The following is a 19656-nucleotide window of genomic DNA, read 5'->3' as shown; positions in this document are numbered from 1 at the left end:
AGGCACTTTTGGAAGCTGTCAGGCCAAGCAACACGTAACCAGCAATTCTGTTTATTTATAATACAAAACTCCACTCCCTTAAAAGGATGCATATCAATATGCAACTAAAAAAATCCCTTGTAGGTCCCAATGACAGCTCAAATACACACCAAGAATAAAGCTGGTTAGTGGGTATTTCTGTGTCTTTGGAAAAGATCAAATTTATTATCACATATAGAAAGGACACATTCCATTATTTATTTTGCTCTACTAAGATAAACTATTCCACTTTCTCTTGTAAAGAAAACAGTCTTGATGCTATTTTTACTATATATTTTATTCAGATTATTACTGATGGTTTACAGTATTTCTGATGTTGCTATTCAAGCACTGGTAACAAAAATGTAAACAGCGCATTTGACATACAGCAGATCCATAGAACCAGACAAAAGACCAACAAGTCTAAGTATCAAGGCCTATGCAAGCAAATATATTTACAGAGCATGGATTATGCAACAGAGTCATGGCAGAGAGGAAAAATTGCAGGGTTTCCCAATAAAAGTCATCTATTATACTTAGTAGTATACCAGAGGAATACAGGGATGTTTTTATATCATGTATACATCAAGAAAGAAGCAGCAAATTTGGATTATGTTTGAGATGTACTAGTAGCTTTCTCTGTACTCAATTTGACTATTGCAGACAATACAATTGCCTCTATTTACACCACATTAAAATAAAACCACTTCAAATTGACTTGTATTTTAGGTGAAACAGCATCTTAAACTAACAAAGTTATCAACATAGCAATGTTCAATGATTTGATCAGCTTTTGTTCCCAGCTTCCCAGTGGAAAACTGTTTTCCATCTAAGCATGCACACTTGCTAACTAAGTGTATTACCAGTCCTAAAAAAATAATTTAATTAAATATTTCATAGCAAACAAACTGATTCAGGTAGCCATGGTTCTCCTCACTGAAAACCTTTTTTGCCCAAATACAAAGATTAAAACTGAGTGAAATCTGTATTACCAATAAGCAATTATTGTTTATTTCTGATTATTTCAATTACTTAAAGCAAATTCATCCCCAGTAACTAACTGTATGCAATGTAATAGTTGTATGAACATACTACGGAGCACAATGCATTTTAAGAATCATAAATCACATGAAAAGTGCAGTTTAAAACATTTAGTTCATACCTTTAATTAATTTATATACCTTTTCCATGTAGATATGAATACATCTCTCCTTACCACAGCACAGCAGGACTGCACTGTAACCAAGTTTTACAGTAACCAAGTTTTACAAATGGAAGCCATAATCAAGTTTCCTTTCGTACCATCTAAATATCTCTGCATTTAGATGTAACTACACAAGTACAAGAAGTAGGAAAAATGCAAAACATGCAGATGAATCTTGGTTTTTTTCTATTCTTGCATTTTAAGTGTGCTTGAATGCAATAAGGATTTACTATGAACTTGTTTTTTAACTGTATTTTTTCAAACTCTTTTTTAAGAAATCGTGTCTGAAATTTTTTCCATAGATCTGTTTTCTTAAATCCACAAGCCTGAGCTCATGAACACTGGTAAAAAGCTTAGATGGCTGGGAACCTGCCCTCACCACTGATCTGAATGAAGGGTAAGCAGCAATGATTTTAACCTTTTCTCGATTAGCCCACTCAAAAATACAAAATATGCACGGATTTGTTTATTTTATTACTTCATTCTTCAGAGTCCCTAGCACTCTTAAAAATAACCTACATCACTGCAAACTCACTTCTGCTAAAGAGTTCAACTTCTTTTTATGACATCATTCTGATACAACCCTCAGCTTTGCAGAAACAAGTGGGAGAGACATTTTCCAAAAATATGCAGTGACACTGTTTGTGTCTCCAATAAATTAGCTGAAATAAATCAGAATTAGTGGTCTTGACACAAGGTGTAGAGTATGCGATTAAGAATTTGGCTGAGAAGAGAATTCTTTCAAATATCTGCCTTAGTAAAAGAAGCTACACATGGCACAGTTTTCTTCTGTGTTCTAGAATTTGAGCTGGTGTTTAAATTCCACATGAAAAGAGGCAGACTTGAGACCTGCTGACCTGAATGAGCAGTATTTACATGCGACATACCAAAGCACAAGGAACGCCAATTACCACTTAGTGCAGCTACATTTACAGAGCTGGATTTCCTCACAGCATTCCCACCTTCCCCTGGTGCTGGCAGGTAATCACATCTGCCTAGAGCTATTTCTACTGCCAACACCTCCCATGTAACACAAATCACTGACCCAAAGCACATAAGGAAGTTATTTTTAAAAAATGAAAGTTCCTGAAGTTTTGTTGAAAATGGGAAGCCAAGTGTGCTTTATGAAGGGGCACACTCACCCCTTCAGCTTAATTCCTCTGTGATTTTCCTCGCTTTCAAAGCAAAAACACCCAAAAACCAAACAAATCAAAACCACAAATCCAGGAGTCCATGAGTCTTTCCTTACAGAAGGGTTAGTGTGGTGGTTGCCACAAGGGTTTTTGGGGTGATGGAAGAGACGAGATCCTTGACTCCATTACAGAAGGCTTGATTTATTATTTTATGATATATACATATACTATACTGTACTAAAAAAGAAAAAGAGAGTTTCCAGAAGCTGCTAAGCTAAGTAAGAAAAGTAAAGAATGATAACAAATGAGCTGGCCTTGACAAACTGTGAGAGCGAGCTCTGCTGTGACTGGTCACTGAACCAAAACATCCACACCAGACCAATCACAGATCCACCTGTTGCATTCCACAGCAGCAGACAATCTATTGTTTATGTCTTGTTGCTGAAACTCTCAGCTTCAGCAGGAAAAATCCTAAGAGAGGATTTTTCATAAAAGAAATGTCTGTGACAGGTTAGCAATGTTATCCACATGAAATTTGACAACTTAAAATTAAGGCATGTGAATAAAATTGTGAAAGTTGCAATTGAGTTAATTTTGGCTTTATCTTTTTTTAAAGACATTTATGTGTGATATCTACTACAATTTTTTTCCTGAAAAAGTTAACTGAAATGGTTTTTATCTGGGATGCCCTGCAGAGAGGAGGTTAAGGGAAAAAAAAAAAAGGAACACTCAAATCAAGAATCAGAAGGAAGATATGCTTGAGAAATTGGTCTGAGAATAGAAATTGGTAGTAAGATAGTGTCATGGCATTTTTCTTCAGTCTGTAAATTTGGCAACAATGCAGGCTTTTTAAAATCATTTTAGTCATACAGCAGCTACACTTCTTTTCCTTTTTATCAGCTTTAATACCACTAATCACCAGCAGTTTAGATGCTTGTATTAAACATGAATGAATATAGTTAACTTGGAGAAAGACTGAAATATTTATTACTGTTTACTAATCAAAACACATCTAGAGAAAAGATAACATTATCAAAATTGTTATGTGAATACCACAGAATACTGAGATAAGCTCAGAAGATAAGCTCAGAAGTTGCTGATCTTTACATCCTATTCTACTGCCTTCCTGAGACCAGGTCTCAGACAAAAACACAGTGAACAACCTACTATGATGCTGGGTATCCAACTTAACCAGACTGGAAGCTTATTAGCAGGACCACAATAAATCTTATCGTTCATCTTTGTTAATTGCCCCTGTCAGGGCTCCTCCTCCTCCAGCTCTACTTCCAAATCACTGGGTTTGTACCTACACAAGTTACTGCACACATCCCTTCTGAGTATGGCTACTGTCTAGTTGCCTATACTTTCTCATCTTGAAGTTAGGAGTTCAGCTGTAAAGTCTGGGTGGACCACTAAGTCTGACAATACAGCTATACAGTATCACGGCGCTTTCAGAATTATAGATAAGCTCAGACTTCCTTGAAACCAAGATTTCAAGAGAACAACTTCATTCTTTCTCTTCTCTCATATTCAAATAGCACAATTGATTTACAGCAGAAAGGGCAAGCTGCCAGTTCTATTTATCTTTCTCAGTACAACGTGGGGACCCATCAATACATATCAGTTTGATCTGACACAGTCACAGCCATAGCTGTCACAGTGGCTTGTTCTTGATGTCATGTTTACAGAAAAAGGAGTTGTGTAAATAGACTTCACACTACATTGAGTAGAAGCCTCCAGTATCGCTGAATAACTGAAATTTTGTTACCCTTTTCTCATCTGGAGAGCTCTATATACCCAAGAATGTGGGTGAACTTAGATACAAATTGCAGAAAACAAGACTGCACTTTGTAACAGTATTTCATCAGGTTGTAAAATCTGAGTACCTTTCAAAACCTTTTATTTACCCCCAGCAGCGACAGTACTAAACTATTTAGGCCAGACAACAGTGATAATCAGAATCATCAAGCCTCTCTGAATTCAAACATGCAGAAACAGTCTGGTACAAATCCCTGCCTTGGGACTATTTGAAACCAGCAAGTAATCTGCAAGTGTTGAAAGTCATCACTTGAAGAGCACTTGCCAAATTATTCTACTAAACTGTATTTATTGCTTTTAGCATAACTCTATTCTCATCTCCAAAAGCAAGGTATTTGTCACTGAAGACTTCCACCTATTTATAGTACAATAAAAAAATGCTGTTCATTCCCCACATTAGTTAGAATCTGTATCATCAAGCCACAGCGTCTGGTTCTCTGAGGACTGCCTAGTCTCTAACATATGTCCAATAATCAATAACAACTGGGTTATATTTTTTAATCAACACACTAAGTAACCATAGCCTAACCAATGGCAAATACTACAAGCAAGAGCCACCTAAAAATTAAACCAATGCAGTAACACAGGTAAGGAACACTTCACAGAATCATAGACTGGTTTGGGTTGGAAGGGGACCTTGAAGATCATCTAGTTCCAACCTCCCTCCTGTGGGAAGGAACACCTTCAACTAGATCAGGCTGCACAGACCCTTGAACATTCCTTTAAATTAGAGCATTAATTTTTTAAAATTATAGCATTAATTTTTAAAAAGCAGTTTTGAAGAGAATTAAATAACATAATGGAAATATGAATGTACCAAAGTAGGAAAAAAGTATTCCAATTACGATCAAAGTTTTGGAAATTTGCATTATTTTGCCAAAACGAATTTTGAAATGAAAATGCAAGTAAAGCGAATGCACTGACTGTAATTCCTAACAACAGGCAGTACTTACTATACTTTGGTCAAGTCTGCTTGATAAATGATATTGTGCATGTTTTACCCCACCAAGCACATCCCTTCTCACCTGTGCTATTCTGCAGTTTGCAGGAAAGAGACAGAGGAAGAGGAAATCATAGTAAGTCCTGCTTCTTAGTATTCAACCACCCATATACTTTGAAATTTTTAAGCAGCTAAGTTTTGACAATTGTCTAACAAATAGCAAATCAATCTACTTTTATCTATCTACTCCCAATTTTATAGGAAAGCCTCATGAATTCTCCTGTACTCCTGCATTGACAATCTTGTATAAACCTGTCACTTCTGTTTCCAAAAGATAACACCTTAGCACTGTAGCATCCATTCCCTCAAGCTGAAAAGACTTTCATAGTACCTCTGCACATTTTTGTACCAGCTTTTCAGTCTGACAATGAAAATGCATTATATTTCAAAAACCCTGTTATTGCACTGAACATGAATGAGTCTGATGATGGCAAATTTCGTTTGCATTTCTTGAAAATAACACATCAAGGTGAGACCCATTGCCTCAAAGTGACAGCCTGGAGGAGGATTCTGTATAGGTTTTTTTGGTGACTGAGAAATGAGTTCCATGCAGTCAAGAATGATTCTAACAGCAGCACACACAATTCACATCATGGTGAGTTTACTATACCTTTTACTATAACTGTCTGTCCTTCTTTGCTTCCTTCCTCATATGAAGTGTAACTTTTAATGTGAAAACGTGCCAGTCACATCACACATCCTTAAAAATAACCATCTCTCTCTATGGCCATTTCTCATGGGACTCCTGCAAGCAGATCCCTAAAGTCACAGACAACATTTCTGAACTCTGGGGCTGAGATCTATTTACCCAGCTCCCTCCTCCCAGGATCCTAAACTGAACCACCTACAGTCACTGCAGGAAAGGCTGCCCCTCACCTTTACATCTCACATATCTGTACATATGAAGTACTGCACGACTGCCTCCCCTTGCCATCTCCTTTATCACCTGGGTCAGGAGTTTGTCATCAATGCATACCAGAAGCCTCCCAGCTACTTGCACCTTTTACTGATTTGTCCGTCCGGCAGATTAAAAGTTTCTTCACAGGTTAAAGTCTCTCATGAGCACCAAGGCCTGTGAATACACTAATCCTTCCAATTATGAGGGAGACTTCATATTTTTCCTGATCAAGTGGCTTTTAGCAGACAGCCACAACAGCTGTTCCCACACTGGTCTGCCTGTCAACCCTGATTCATACTCCCCTAGGTGGTTCTACAGCAAAGCTCCATTGCATTCTCACTGCTCTCCCACATAAAGGGCAACTTCGTCCCATGCTGTCCAGCTGGTTCTTCCTGAAGAGCCTGTACTCATCCACCACAGCACTGCAGTCCTGTGAGCTGTCCTACCACCTACACATGATCCCAACCAGATCCTAGCCCTGCAACAGAGAGCAGACCTCTGACTGCTCCCATTTGTTCCCATACTGAGGGTTAATGTGCAGGCATTCTAGAGTCACTCAGTTGTGACGGTCATCCAGAAAAATCTATGAAACCTTCCCCTGCAAAGCCTAAGGAAATGCAACTCAACCAAAGGCGAAGTAGCACTATTTGACAGATCTGAATTCCAGATACATCATCTGGCTTTCTATTAACAAGCTTTAAGATCAACTAGAAGCACTAGAAAGCATGTGACCTGCAAAACCTATGTAAATGTTACACAGTTCTGCTCTGGCTTCATAAACACACTGTTCTGTATTAGGCTACAGGCACTGAGCTGATGTGAGGGCAGTCAGGCAAACACTTGCCTTCTCACACCAGCCTTAAACCAAGACTGTTCTGCCATAGTGATCCCCAAAGCAAATCTGGGCTCATGCACTCTACAACACAAGCGTAATTGGACAGAGCAATCCCTACCTAACTCTGCTTGCTTATCAGAATCTTAATTGGCAAAATATGATGTGTTAAAAAAATCTGATAATAAACTTAATTTATAATATATTGATTCCTATTTTCCCCCTCCCTCAGGATTTCTTTAGAAAGTAAGCCCAGTCCTCAGCTGCTCCAGTCAAGTGCTTACCATACTCCTGAAACCAGGTTTCACTGAGATGCAACACCTGCTTTTGATGACAACCACACCATGTTGTGTGCAGGTAAAACGTGTTCATCTTTCCACTATATTCAACCAATTGAAGTCAATTAGTAGATCAATCTAGCTTCTGCAATTTAAGTTAAAAATACAAGAAATCTAAAAAAACTATAGAAAAGGGCATAAAATCTATTACTTCTAAGATACTGAAGAAATTAATCTGAAACATTCTAATTCTTGTCTACACACATTCCTGTCTCCTTCCTCTCCTTTAAAGGTGAAACATATTCTGGTAGTGCACTTCTCCATATCGTATCAGCCTAAACTAGCTTTTGGGATTTTTCCTTAAGTAAAATAACTATTAATTAAAAAAATAAAACCATGATGGCTTTAAAAAGAGTAAATAAATTGACCAGTTATAGAGTGCTAAATGTCAAATTCAGATCACTTAACTGAGGTTCAAGTATGCCCAGTGAAGCATCAGTTCAGTACAGACACATTTATGTTTGTGTTTTAATGGCTAACAGAGACAAATAACTTATTAAAAAAAACTTATTAAAAATTGTGTACATTAATATCAGTTTTGCATTTCAATCTTTCATAGTTTCCAAGCTGCTGATTTAAGAACAGTGTACAACAAAACAAATTCTTTCTTCTATTGGACAAAAGATACACCTATTACGAAAAATAAAAGCTGAAGTCTGAAGTCAAATGGAGCTAAAGAAAATGGCCACCAAAGTAAGGAAGCTGCTGCATGGATCCAGTGAGGAAAGACAGAGATCAACTCTAAAAGGAAAAGAACACTCACATTAATATTACTTTTGTTTTAAAAACCAATAATTTTCTACACTATTAAGGAAAAAAATAAGCTTGGGCATTCAGAAATCCTGACAAAGCAAGAATAAGCACTTGCTGTCAAGAGTCACATTACTAACACAAACCCCCAAAGATCTCTATCTTGTGCTGTTAGGGGTGGAGCAAGGCATCCTCAGACGTTCCCCATATCAGGGAAGGGTGTAGGGACAACTGCTGTCACAGCACAGACCCCAGCTCTCAGGAGAAGACGCTGTACAGAGAGACTTTGAGAACACACCCAGATTGCTCAGGGTGTAGTCCCTAGGCAGATCAGCAAGGGAAAGCTCTGGCTTTGACACTGCAGGCTATTTCCTGACCCAGCAGCCAGCCAGCCCCTTCCAACCACAACCAGCCTTCCCTGGCTGCTCAAGCTGGGGCTGGGCAAGCACTGCCATCACCTACCACAGAGAGCTGGGCTTCTGCCCTCGGACACAGCAGCCCCTCTGCCCCTTATTCCTTCTGCCCTCAGACACAGCAGCCCCTCTGCCCCTTATTCCTTCTGCCCTCGGACACAGCTGCCCCTCTGCCCCTTATTCCTTCTGCCCTCGGACACAGCAGCCCCTCTGCCCCTTATTCCTTCTGCCCTCGGACACAGCTGCCCCTCTGCCCCTTATTCCTTCTGCCCTCAGACACAGCAGCCCCTCTGCCCCTTATTCCTTCTGCCCTCAGACACAGCAGCCCCTCTGCCCTCGGACACAGCGGCCCCTCTGCCCCTTATTCCTTCTGCCCTCGGACACGGCTGCCCCTCTGCCCCTTATTCCTTCTGCCCTCGGACACGGCTGCCCCTCTGCCCCTTATTCCTCAGGCTGGGATGGGCTGTGAAAAAGTGTGGGAAGCAGAATTTAGTTGGCTCAAGCAGCTGTTGTCGGCATCCTCCCAGCAAAAACAACAGACTGGAGAGAAGCCGATCAAACACCACCATTGGACTAAGTCAGGAATTCAGTGCTTGGTTCCATCTCACTCAAGCAAAACAGAGAGCAATAAACACGCCAGTGTGACAGCTTTTTTCCTGACATCCAGCAGTGAAAGCAACGAGAACATGTTAATCCATCAAAAACGGTCCTGAGATTCACCACACGGTGAACTACTGATGAACGGATTTTTAAGCTCACCTTAGAGATCACTACATTGTCAGACAGAGCCAGTCTGTGGCTCTATTTTCATCAGTAAATTAAATGAAAATTAAAAACCAAACAGCATGCAAACTGCGAAGTAACAAATGTTGAGGTAGCAACTTTAGACTTAATATCAGATTTGTCATGTCTAATGATAAGTATGCACTCATTACTTTTACAAACTTTTAAAGGTACAAATTTGACTCAATCTAGTTATATAACAATACTGATAAAAAATAACCTAATAGAGCAACAGCCTTAAAGGAGCAACAAAAGTAAATTTTAGAAGGAACTTTAAAGCGACATAGAAACATACTTTGCCATTTCACAGAACATTTAAACTTGCACAGAGTGAGAAAATGCAACGGTGACACTGAAAATATTATTTAGCTTTTTAAATGTCATTAATGCAGGCCCACATGCCAACCATTACACATTCATCTCTCCACTTTTTGGAAAGATCATTATAAACTGGGTAGAGCTCTTTCTTTTTAATAGCATGCTTATATAAACCGAAGTAAAACAGATCTCTCATCTATAATGCTGATCCTCAGCAAAGCGAAAAGCACCAGCGCCTTTCTGAGGCTGAAAAGTCCAGGACAAGCATCATGAGCCTGAGGGGATCTGCCACCATCACAGACACACCAAGAGATTGCTGTCAACAAAGTCCTGCCCTTCCCCATGACCACGACCCTCACAAGCACAGCTGCCAAGCACCTACTGCACCAGCCAGCTCTGGGAAATGACATTACTAAGCACTAATATAACAAGGCAGCAGGCTGAGCCAGATTTCAGAAGCTGCCCATACTTCTATGTCAGATGGGTATGACTGTGCAATTGCACATCCAAATATAAATTTAATCCAAGATGACAACCAGCAACGCTCTTCTGAGTCGCCAATGAAGCAACGACTGAATAAAAGTGTAATATCCAATGAAATAATTTATTACTGTTGTTATTGGCTTTGCTTACATTTCATCTGTCCTAGGGCAACCTTTCTACAAAAACTTAATCTGAGCCTAAGCTAATATACATGAACAGAGACAGCCTAAACTGAAAAACTGCAAATATAAGCAAACCCACTTGCTTCAAATGTTTTGAAGCAGAAAGAGAAGTATTTTATTTTGTGGTGGTTTAAAAAAAATAAAAACATTGCATAAAATGACCCATAAAATGCAGAAAATTGTTCTTCAGTTTCAAAAACTTCTGCATTCAAGGACAGTGGATAACAGTGTGAGATATAAGTGTTCACAAGGCAAGGATAACTGGAGTTTTAGACATAACTTATGTCCTGTGATAGTCTGAAACTAATCTCAAGCATTCAGAAGAACAATTTCACATGATGGAAAAAATGCTTTGACAAGCTCTAGCTTTTGAAAGAACTTTCAAGAAAAAGTTCAGTAAAACATGAGATTTCACCTATGATTTAGCAGTTCTCTCCACTCCCAGTACCTTCTGAAATACAAACAAGATATAAGCCATTTCCAATAAAGTCAGGAACTGGACAAATTTTATGAAAAAAATCACAAGTTTTTTCAGGATTCTTCTGTTATCTGTAGATACTTTTCTCCTACCCCCTGTAATTAATGTGCTAGAGCTTACAAAACACAGCAAGCATAGCTAGTCTTGGTAAATTAGCCCACAGCCAAATCAATTGATAGATGTGCTGCAGATGATGTGCAGTCTCAAATGCAGCCAAATGCACAGCTTGCTCAAAACGAAAGGCAAGCTCTTCCCTTCTAGAGAGGTAACATACCATTGTCCTGAGAGCTGGAATGCCTGATAAGGCATTATTTGATAAACACTGGACACCATGTTTCAAATTTCAAAGGCATTAATAGTCAGCAAAGAATGCCAAGTGAATCCAAGAAAGCTCTTGGGATTTTAACGCCAAGTTATGTCCAAATTTAGAGTCTTGATGAAGTCACTAGGCTCAAGAACAGGGTCTGATTACTGTAAAATCTACTAAAGACAGAACACAGGTATTCTGTGAAAATTACTTCAGTTCTCCAAGGGATCTTGGAGAACAGTTCTCACTGTTCTAGAAGGGATGAAGAACAAAAGCTAGCTTGTGCTTACTCCTATTTAAGCACTCAGATACCTCTAGAGAAGTAGAGCATGGAAGACTTAGTGACTGTGTTGTATAGTTATTCAGAACAGGTATTTTTTAAAGCAGTATGGTTAAAGCAGCTTGCAAAATGCAGTAACGACAGGCCTACAAAAATGCTCAGATTGCAAGTTGTAACTTCATGAATTCCAAGCTGATATCCGTGTTGTGATGGATAACATGATCTGTGAAAATTATGTTATCATTTTGGAGAGCAAGAACGTTTCTATGAATTGAACCGACACAGGATAAAGTTGAAAATACTCTGTCAGCAAATTCATACCTAGTTTTCTTCACCGCACCGAACATTTCCCTAGCACGATAAGCGGATCTCAACACCCACCTTAGCCATCTGTTAGCAAGGAAAAAAAACAAACCACGGGCTCCTGGCAGAGATGCCCGCACGCTGCGCCGCACCCAGCCCAGCCCGCAGGGCCCCGGCGAGCGGGCTCGGAGCGCGGCCGCCGCAGGGAGGGGCCGGCGGGGCCGCTGCGGAGCGGAGCGGAGGGGAGACAAAGCGCGGGGAGCCCGCTCCTGCCGCCGCCCGGCCCCGCCGCCTCCCGCCCCTGCCCGCTGCCCCCTCCCGCGGCGCTCGCCCGCCTCAGCCCCGCCGCCCCTAGCACTGCCGGCCGCGGGGGCTCCGCGAACGGGCAAGGCGGCGCCCGGGCCCCGCTCCCACCGCCGCCACCGCCCGAGCACGCCCCGGCCGCAGCACAAAGGACCCGCCCGGCCCCGGGCGCCCACCGGCTGCCCCGGCCCCGCCGCTGCCGCTCACCTTCCAGCCCCTCCATGGCGCGCCCCCACCGCCGGCTGGGGCTGGGCTCGGTTTCCGACCGCCGCTGCTGTGGCAACGCCGCCACCGCCCGGCCCGCCAACAACCGCCGCTCCCATTGGCCGGGCAGGCGGGCGGGCGGCGGCCACGGCCCCGGCGGGCGGGCGGCCTCTGCCTCTGCCCCGGCACCGCCCCGGCGGCCCCGCCCGCTGCCTGCTGCCCCGGTGTGGGGATCGCAAACCTCGCTCCGCTCGGCGTCCCCGCCGCCCCCCGCCCGGTACGGGGGTCGCCAACCCCGCTCCGCCTCGCCGGGCCCGGGAGATGTCACCCGCCCTTAGGCTGCGCCCGTGGTTGGGTTCCCAAGGGAGCAGGGCACCGGGTCCGGGCATCTCCCTGCAAAAACCTGGCGTGTTCTGACTCAGGTGCGATCTGACGGGTCCTGAAGCCTCCTGTTGAGGTTATGCTGTGATCAGGGATCTCCTTCCATGAAATACAGGATCACAGAATCCGTTAGGGTGGAAGGGAGCTCTGGGGGTCATCCTGTCCAAACCCCTGCCGAGGCAGGATCACCCGGAGCAGGTGATACAGGAACGAGTCCAAGTGGATTTTTAATATCTCCAGAGAGGGATACTCCCGACCCTCCCTGAACACGAAGACCAAAGCGAAGCACATGAGGAGAAATGATCGTGCAGTCGACAAAGTATCCAGCGTCTCTGGATGGATACGGGCAGCGGCTCGGATGGCGTCAGGGTCCCTCCACCCTCAGCACCCAGTAGCAGCGCAGATGGGTGCTGATGTATGGCCTTACTGGGTGTCCCCTTGCTAATGAGAAAACTAGGACGACTACAGGAAAAACACAGAAAAAAATGTTTTCAGGTTCATGTCCTGAAAATAATTGCAGACAATGCACTCCCCCACTCTTTCCCCCCCTGTTATTTTCTTAACTGAAAGAGATGCTAATTAAAGATTAGTTATCTTGATGGAATCTCCTGCTACAGGATAACATTTGAGTATGGATGTTTTTGGAAAATAGTGCTGCTAAATTGCCGTTGGCTAATGAATATAAATAATGCTTGATAGATATGGAAATTTTTCTGATTCTTTTACAAAAGGTCTCCACATTTTTAGCAACCAAAGCATTTCAATCTTTCTTTCTTCAAGCCATTATTTTAGAATTACTTCTTAAGAACTTTTATTTGTCCTTCTTGAGGCAATATGCCATGAGCAACTAATAACGTTTTTCTAAAGTACAATAAATCTTATAGAAATTACTGCTGTCTTTATAGGCACATGCAAATAATTTCTCTTCTTATGCTAGACAAGTTGGTTGATACAGATTCACTTGTCCATAGAATCACAGTTACCGTCCTTATCACAGCACATCTGTGAATGCAGCACAAAGAAACAAATACATTAAAACTACATTAAATTGGAGATTATGGTCATGTTCTGTATCCCCTTAGCACAGAACAAATAGATCCAGATGCTGCATGCCAAATAGCCAGCATGTAAATCATGACTAATATATGATTAAAATCATCATTTGAGACCAAAAGCATGGGTACATATGGTAGTTCCAGCTGCAATTCTTTCTAGTTAATTTAGTAAAAGTACATTTCAGATTTGCCTTTGGTCTCTAGAGTTTATGTTTATAAAATTACAGGCCATGCCAGAAGTAACTAGTTTGCCACCAAGTTGCAAAGTTCTAAACTTTGCAAATGATCCTTTAAATCTTTGACACAGAACTTCAATAAGCCTATAGCTAGCAAGCATTTCCTGATAAACTTACAATTTGGAATGTGTATCAGAAGTGCACTTCTTTTCATGATATTTCCATATGTGGATTGCAAATTCAAACCCAGAGGAGATGTTCTCAGTTTAGCAAAGGGTTTCCTATTAGAGCTGCATTTTGTTTGGTTTTTTTTATTGTTTCTCTTTGAAATTTCAGGTTATTTTTGTTATATATGTATATATAACAGGGGCATAATAACTTCAGGCCACCTACCTTCAAGTGTCTACAGTGTGGTGTTCACATCTGACGTAACTGTCAACTTCCCCAGGACAGTCTGTAGAGATTTGTCCCTGTTGTTGATATGGTCTATGGGATCTGCTTTGCCAAATTATCGTCTGTTCCAGGGTAAGAGACAAGTGAATCATCCATACCTGCCTCAGAGCAGGAGTCTTCTGCAAAACTAAAAGGTTCTTCTGGCTCTTGTGGCTGGTGTCTGAACATGAGTTATGCAACTATTACTGTGGACAGCACAGTTTAAAGGACTCCTGATGCTGAAAAGGAGCTGTCTTTTAGCTGTGGTGACTGTGTGGGGAGCAGGGGACAAGTCCTCTGTGATCACAGCCACTGTGCTACATGAATGCCTTCACAAATTTACCTTCATAATTTACCTTTCACTGAAAAAAACCCCAAGCCCATGTTTTCCTTCTGTAGACTTACTGTGCCAAACTCAAGTCTTTGATGCAATGATATTCCTATAACATTTAGGATTTTTTTTCCAAACCATATGCTAAATTTATTAATTGCTAGTTAGCATCATGTGTACTTGTGCCAACATTTATTTCTGGCTTACGTATTTTATTGTTTGTCTCTTTGATACATTTATAGGAAATTAGCATCCGTTCTGTTTCAGTATTGGCTTGTTAGCCTAAACAAAATAGAACACTTCTGCACTGTCTTCAGAAGCTATGCTTCCCTTTTCCATAGCCACCATGGTACCCTTTATTGGGCCTATTCCATGTTAGTTCATATTTCATGTCTGATCAAAATCTTAAACTGTCCTGGAGAGCTGATCTTATCACATCATGAGACCTCTTTGCCTCTACTGGGAATGTTTCTATGAATACATCTTAGGTTACATTTGCTATGCTATGGTAAGCCTGTAGGCACCAGTATATATTTAGCTCTGCTTCCGTATCAGTTGTTTTGTGGAGTCAGCAATAGTGATAGAAATTTTTGCCTCTAAAAAGTAGTGCAGTCTGAATGCCTTCCATCCTGAGTGTTCAGAGTCCTGAGTGTCTCTGAGAAGAATCAGGAAAACATAGCCCTAAATGCAAAAGCTGTGTCTTCCTTACTCAAACTTGTTTCAAAGAATTGACATACAAACACTAGCCCAGCCATACTCACCCGTGCCCAAACTCCAGAAGGAGTTCCAAAGAAGAGAGGTAAAAGTCAATCTGAGGTTTGCTCAGATATTAAGCAGGTGACACAGTTTCCAAAGATACTCAGGTCTCCTTCTGCTGGCCAGTAAAGGGACAGTTTTTCATTTTTTATTGATAAAAAAGAGATAAATTGCAAGAGATAAATTATGAGTTTGTGATATATTAGAAAAACCCATTTCCCCTATGGTTTGTGGGCACAGATATAAGTTACAGGTTAGTCTAGATCATTGGTTGCATAAGTCAGTCATTTTCAAGTGCTTAGAGACATGGAGTTGTGGTCTAAGATTTGAAAATGTCCTGAATTTCAAAACTTAGGGAAGCAGTGATACCAAATCTTTCTGCCAGAATCTGTCAAGGCTTCCTGAAGAAGAACTGGAGGACTGTCCTCACAGGTCCAGGTGTACTACTGAGACATAAAGTTGTCTTTTTGCTTGTTTGTGACCAGCAGAAGTTTATGGCTGGCACAGCCTGACTGGCAACAATAAACTCAACTGATTTCCTATGTGTAAGCCCTGTTTGTCAGGTAACCACTCTTGTGTGAGAGATGCCTGGAAAGGTAAAGGATGTATTTGGTAAAATGCAATGCAAAAACTCTGACATTTAGAAATAATCATACGTTCAACAGTCACTCCAAATAAAGGGGGTTTGCTGTAGGAAATGGGCTATGAATCTTATAAGCAGTTTAGACAGGCCAAGAGGAGCTGTGGAATAAATATGTCTCCCTGTATATATCAATATAGAAAAATCCCTATACTATATTATTCCAAATCTTTAGTCACTTTTGAAAAACACTCCGGGATCCAGAGTTTTGACAATACCTTGCTCCTGGTTTTTGCAAAGCAGCGCAAATAATTTGTTTGGGGTGGAAATGCCAAAAAACTACTAAGTCCTGTAAAACGATCAGAATTTCATTAACATTTCAAATGCTCTTTTTCACCATTTGAATCCCTGTCACAATGACTAAAATCTTTATAAAAAATCAAAACCTTTCCACTATCTTTCATGTTAATAATGAACACTGGATAAAGAAGGATCTCCCAGAGCAGTATTTTAATTAATACACTTAGCACTGTAACTAGCTTCTGGGAATTCAGATATGCTTGCACAGGGGGACTTTAAAATTTAAATATTCCTAATAAGCTTTTTCTTACAGTTAACGTTAATTGAGGACTACAGACAAGAATGATTAGTCTCCTACTAAAATAATTCCTCAGTTGAATTCCTGCAAGAATGCCTTTTGTTCTTTTGTGGGTTATAGTCAGAATTTATATTCAGGAATGGAGTACTGTGATTTTGCGATCAATCTTTTTAGCTACCCAATTTTTTTTAGTACAGTTTTATAGTTTTGTTTGGTGTGGTTGTCCCAGATTAGACAGAACGACAGCAGAAACCACAATAAAACTTGGTAAGCACTACTGGAGTAAACAGTTTTTGCTCTCTCAGAACATGAACTGCTCAGTTTATAAAGCTGATTCTAAACTGAAAAAATAAGAGTAAATGAGTTATAGTAATGCCCAAAAGACCAAGAAAATATGAGTTTAAATTCTAGTTGGCCAGGTCTTCCTAAACTGAGTAGCCAGTAATAGAAGAAGACAAGGGACTGTGACTTTATCACTGGATGTAGTATCTCTGCTGGTTTCTTATTTCCATATATTGGCTTTTGCAACCTGTATAACAGTCTTTTATATGTTGGGATGTTATCTTTTACAATTCTACTAGCAGGGTAGTTCTTAAAAAATAAGAGGGAAATTCAGAATACAGAATGTGTAAGTCAAACAAATTGACTTTTGGTAAATCCCCTGGACTGTATTTATTTTCCAACACACTTCCATGCTTCAGCTTGCTGGTTTAGGACACAATCTGTTTTATAAGGCACAACACAAGCCAAAAGTGAGAGATTACTGAGAAACAAAACAATGCTGCAAAGTTGGTTTTGCAAAGCCAGAGAATTCCACAAAGCACTTTATGTGTTTGTCTTTCCTAAATGCTCACTTAGAAGATGGACTTTGCTAGGCAGACATGTAAAACTTGGGTGCTTGTATGTACTCTATGACCAAATTGACCACCCAGCTGGTGAAATACTCTGCTCTTTCGGAACCCTCCAAATGACTTGCACGGTGAATAAAATTAAGCTTATACATATTATACCATGATTCTGTTGATGAGATGAGGTGATTTCACCCTTCAAGGCAAATTTTTTAAATTAAGAAATTAAAATGGCTTTATAAATTAATCTACATTTATATTGTAATTTGATGGCTTATTTCTTCACTATGCAGAGGAACAGGTCATATTAGATCATGGTAAGGCTAGAAATTCTGGCTGAACTTAGATTTTTTTCAGTATAAAATATTCTGAAGGGGTAGATGGAAAAGTTTCCTTTTTTTTTTATCACCTAAGATACTCAGCTTCTTTCCCAGAATGTGATCTTGTGATCCATCTGTTCTTCAACAACAACCTGAACAGATTATGCAGTGCACATCATCCCTTATTAAAATGTGTCAGGGATTACATCTGTTAAGAGTGTGGGATGAAAACTGATGCTCCAGCCTCTCTAACACCCAGCTCAACAGGGTATTGCAATCAATTTCTTTTTAAGTATAGATCAATACACTAGAAGTTTGCAGCAGACTGAAAATAATTGTGGCAAATGTGGTGGCCCCCAGTCTGAGCTACTGTGAGATGGATTCACCTGTATATGTTTGCTTTGCTGTGTAATTAAATGCTTGGATAAAATAATTTCACCATATGATACAACTCCACTGATCTTTCCAGCTTCATGTGAGTACTTATGGAAGAATCTTGACACATTTGTCACGTAGTAGATTGTAAAACATTACTTGTGGTGATGAATGGTTGCTCATGAGTGACTTTAATAATTACTGTAGATTTTAATATAAAGAAAAAAATGTTGCATTTTATTTTCTAATTTGCCATCTGGCAGGAAGTCTTCCATGTCTTTATGAAACTCACCAAATATACACAGGCTTGGGCAAGAAACACAGAAATATTAGTCCATGCTTTCACTCTGGGGAATGGGCCCATCAAACTGAACCACACTGGAATATATCAGCAACTGGGCTGTGGCATAGTTCTATTTTTAATCTCAGAAACAGAGGGGACATATGCTAGGTCAGAATAATTTTCACAATGTATTTTTAAATATTTCATGCCATTTGATCAAGCTGTAGAATTTAAAGATTAAAAAAAAATCTTTAATTATTTGATCCACTGGTTAGTATTTGATTAGACATAGCTTTTCCTTGATTCTTCTTTGGCTTACTGTGATATTTCATATTGATTTAAAAAATTTACATACATTGATCTCAGAAATTGAGTCAAGGTTTCTGCTTTTATTCAACAGCATGAGACACACTTTGAAATCAGAGCCTGCTTAAAGTAATATTTGCTCTAAGATACTGAGTGTAAAAAACCACTATTTATATATAGAAGCTGTTACTTGTGAAAATAATATCCAGCGACTATGGAAGTTTCTTGATCTCAAGCCATTACTGACACTGGCTGAGTAAGATATGGAAAGAGGAAATGAAGGCATAAAAAACCACAAGCAGAATGAAGAGGTGAATTTGTCCCATCTGCCTCTTGCTCACTATCATCTTCCTTTTGCTTGAAGAGAGGTAAATATTTACAAAATAAAAACAAGTATATGATTTTGGCTTTCATTGAATAATGGGCAGATTATTAACAAAGGAGATTTTGAGAATCAATGTATTCCTCATTGACTATAACACCTTAAGAGGGAATTTTTGTTTCTTTCATTTTCCTGATGTCATTTCTGTGATATTTGTGAGAATTTTGTTGATTTTAAGTTGCATTCAATTTTATTTTCTCAACAGATTATATATAAAATAAGATAAAATGGGCTGGGCAAAATTCCTCCAATAAGTACTTTTTTATTTTGTGTCTCTGTACATCAATATTTCTTATGGGCCTCTCCTTAGTCTTTAACACATAAACACATTTTAAGTGTTTAGTGGATTTTTGTGTCCATTTGGGAAGGCCATTTAGATTATAAGCATATCAGGTGGTGCCAAGTATTGTCAATTAAAATGCAAAGGTGTCAGTCAGAGATCAAACATAGGGAGTAATGAAAGAATAGTGTTTTGCTGGCAGGCACTGCTGGTTGTCTCTTTCCTTATGAACCCTCCCTTTGATTTTTCTTTAAGTACTTTTGGAGAACTAATTCTATAAAAAGTCTAATTAAAACTGAAGGGAGAAACAAGGAACTGAAACTGAGCTTCAAGCCCCATTTTGTATTTTCAAATATACTTTTTGTGTGCATCTAACTTCAACTAAGCCAGCAAAAATCTTTTACAGCTCTGGATACTGCTTACACTTCCTGAAAATTTGCAATATAGAGTCCTCTTACCTCCATCTCTGTCTACCTCCCTCTGATTCTAGGGCCACTTAATTAAATTT

The 19656-nt window shown here is 40.0% G+C and overlaps 1 protein-coding gene across 1 annotated transcript in view; it reads right to left on the bottom strand.

Moving 5' to 3' along the window:
• The window catches only part of ZC2HC1A (zinc finger C2HC-type containing 1A), a 35240-nt gene extending 23077 nt beyond the window's left edge, over window positions 1-12163 (bottom strand). The window contains exon 1 of the mRNA XM_030971155.1: window positions 12049-12163. Within this exon, the coding sequence (XP_030827015.1) occupies window positions 12049-12064 (16 nt within the window). The 5' untranslated portion in view covers window positions 12065-12163. The remainder of the gene's footprint in view (window positions 1-12048) is intronic.
• Window positions 12164-19656: the final 7493 nt, after the last annotated feature.

Source organism: Camarhynchus parvulus, chromosome 2, assembly GCF_901933205.1.
Source record: "Camarhynchus parvulus chromosome 2, STF_HiC, whole genome shotgun sequence".
Lineage (NCBI taxonomy): Eukaryota > Metazoa > Chordata > Aves > Passeriformes > Thraupidae > Camarhynchus > Camarhynchus parvulus.
The sequence above is the reverse complement of the archived record's forward strand: the minus strand, read 5'-3'. Positions and strand labels throughout refer to the sequence as shown.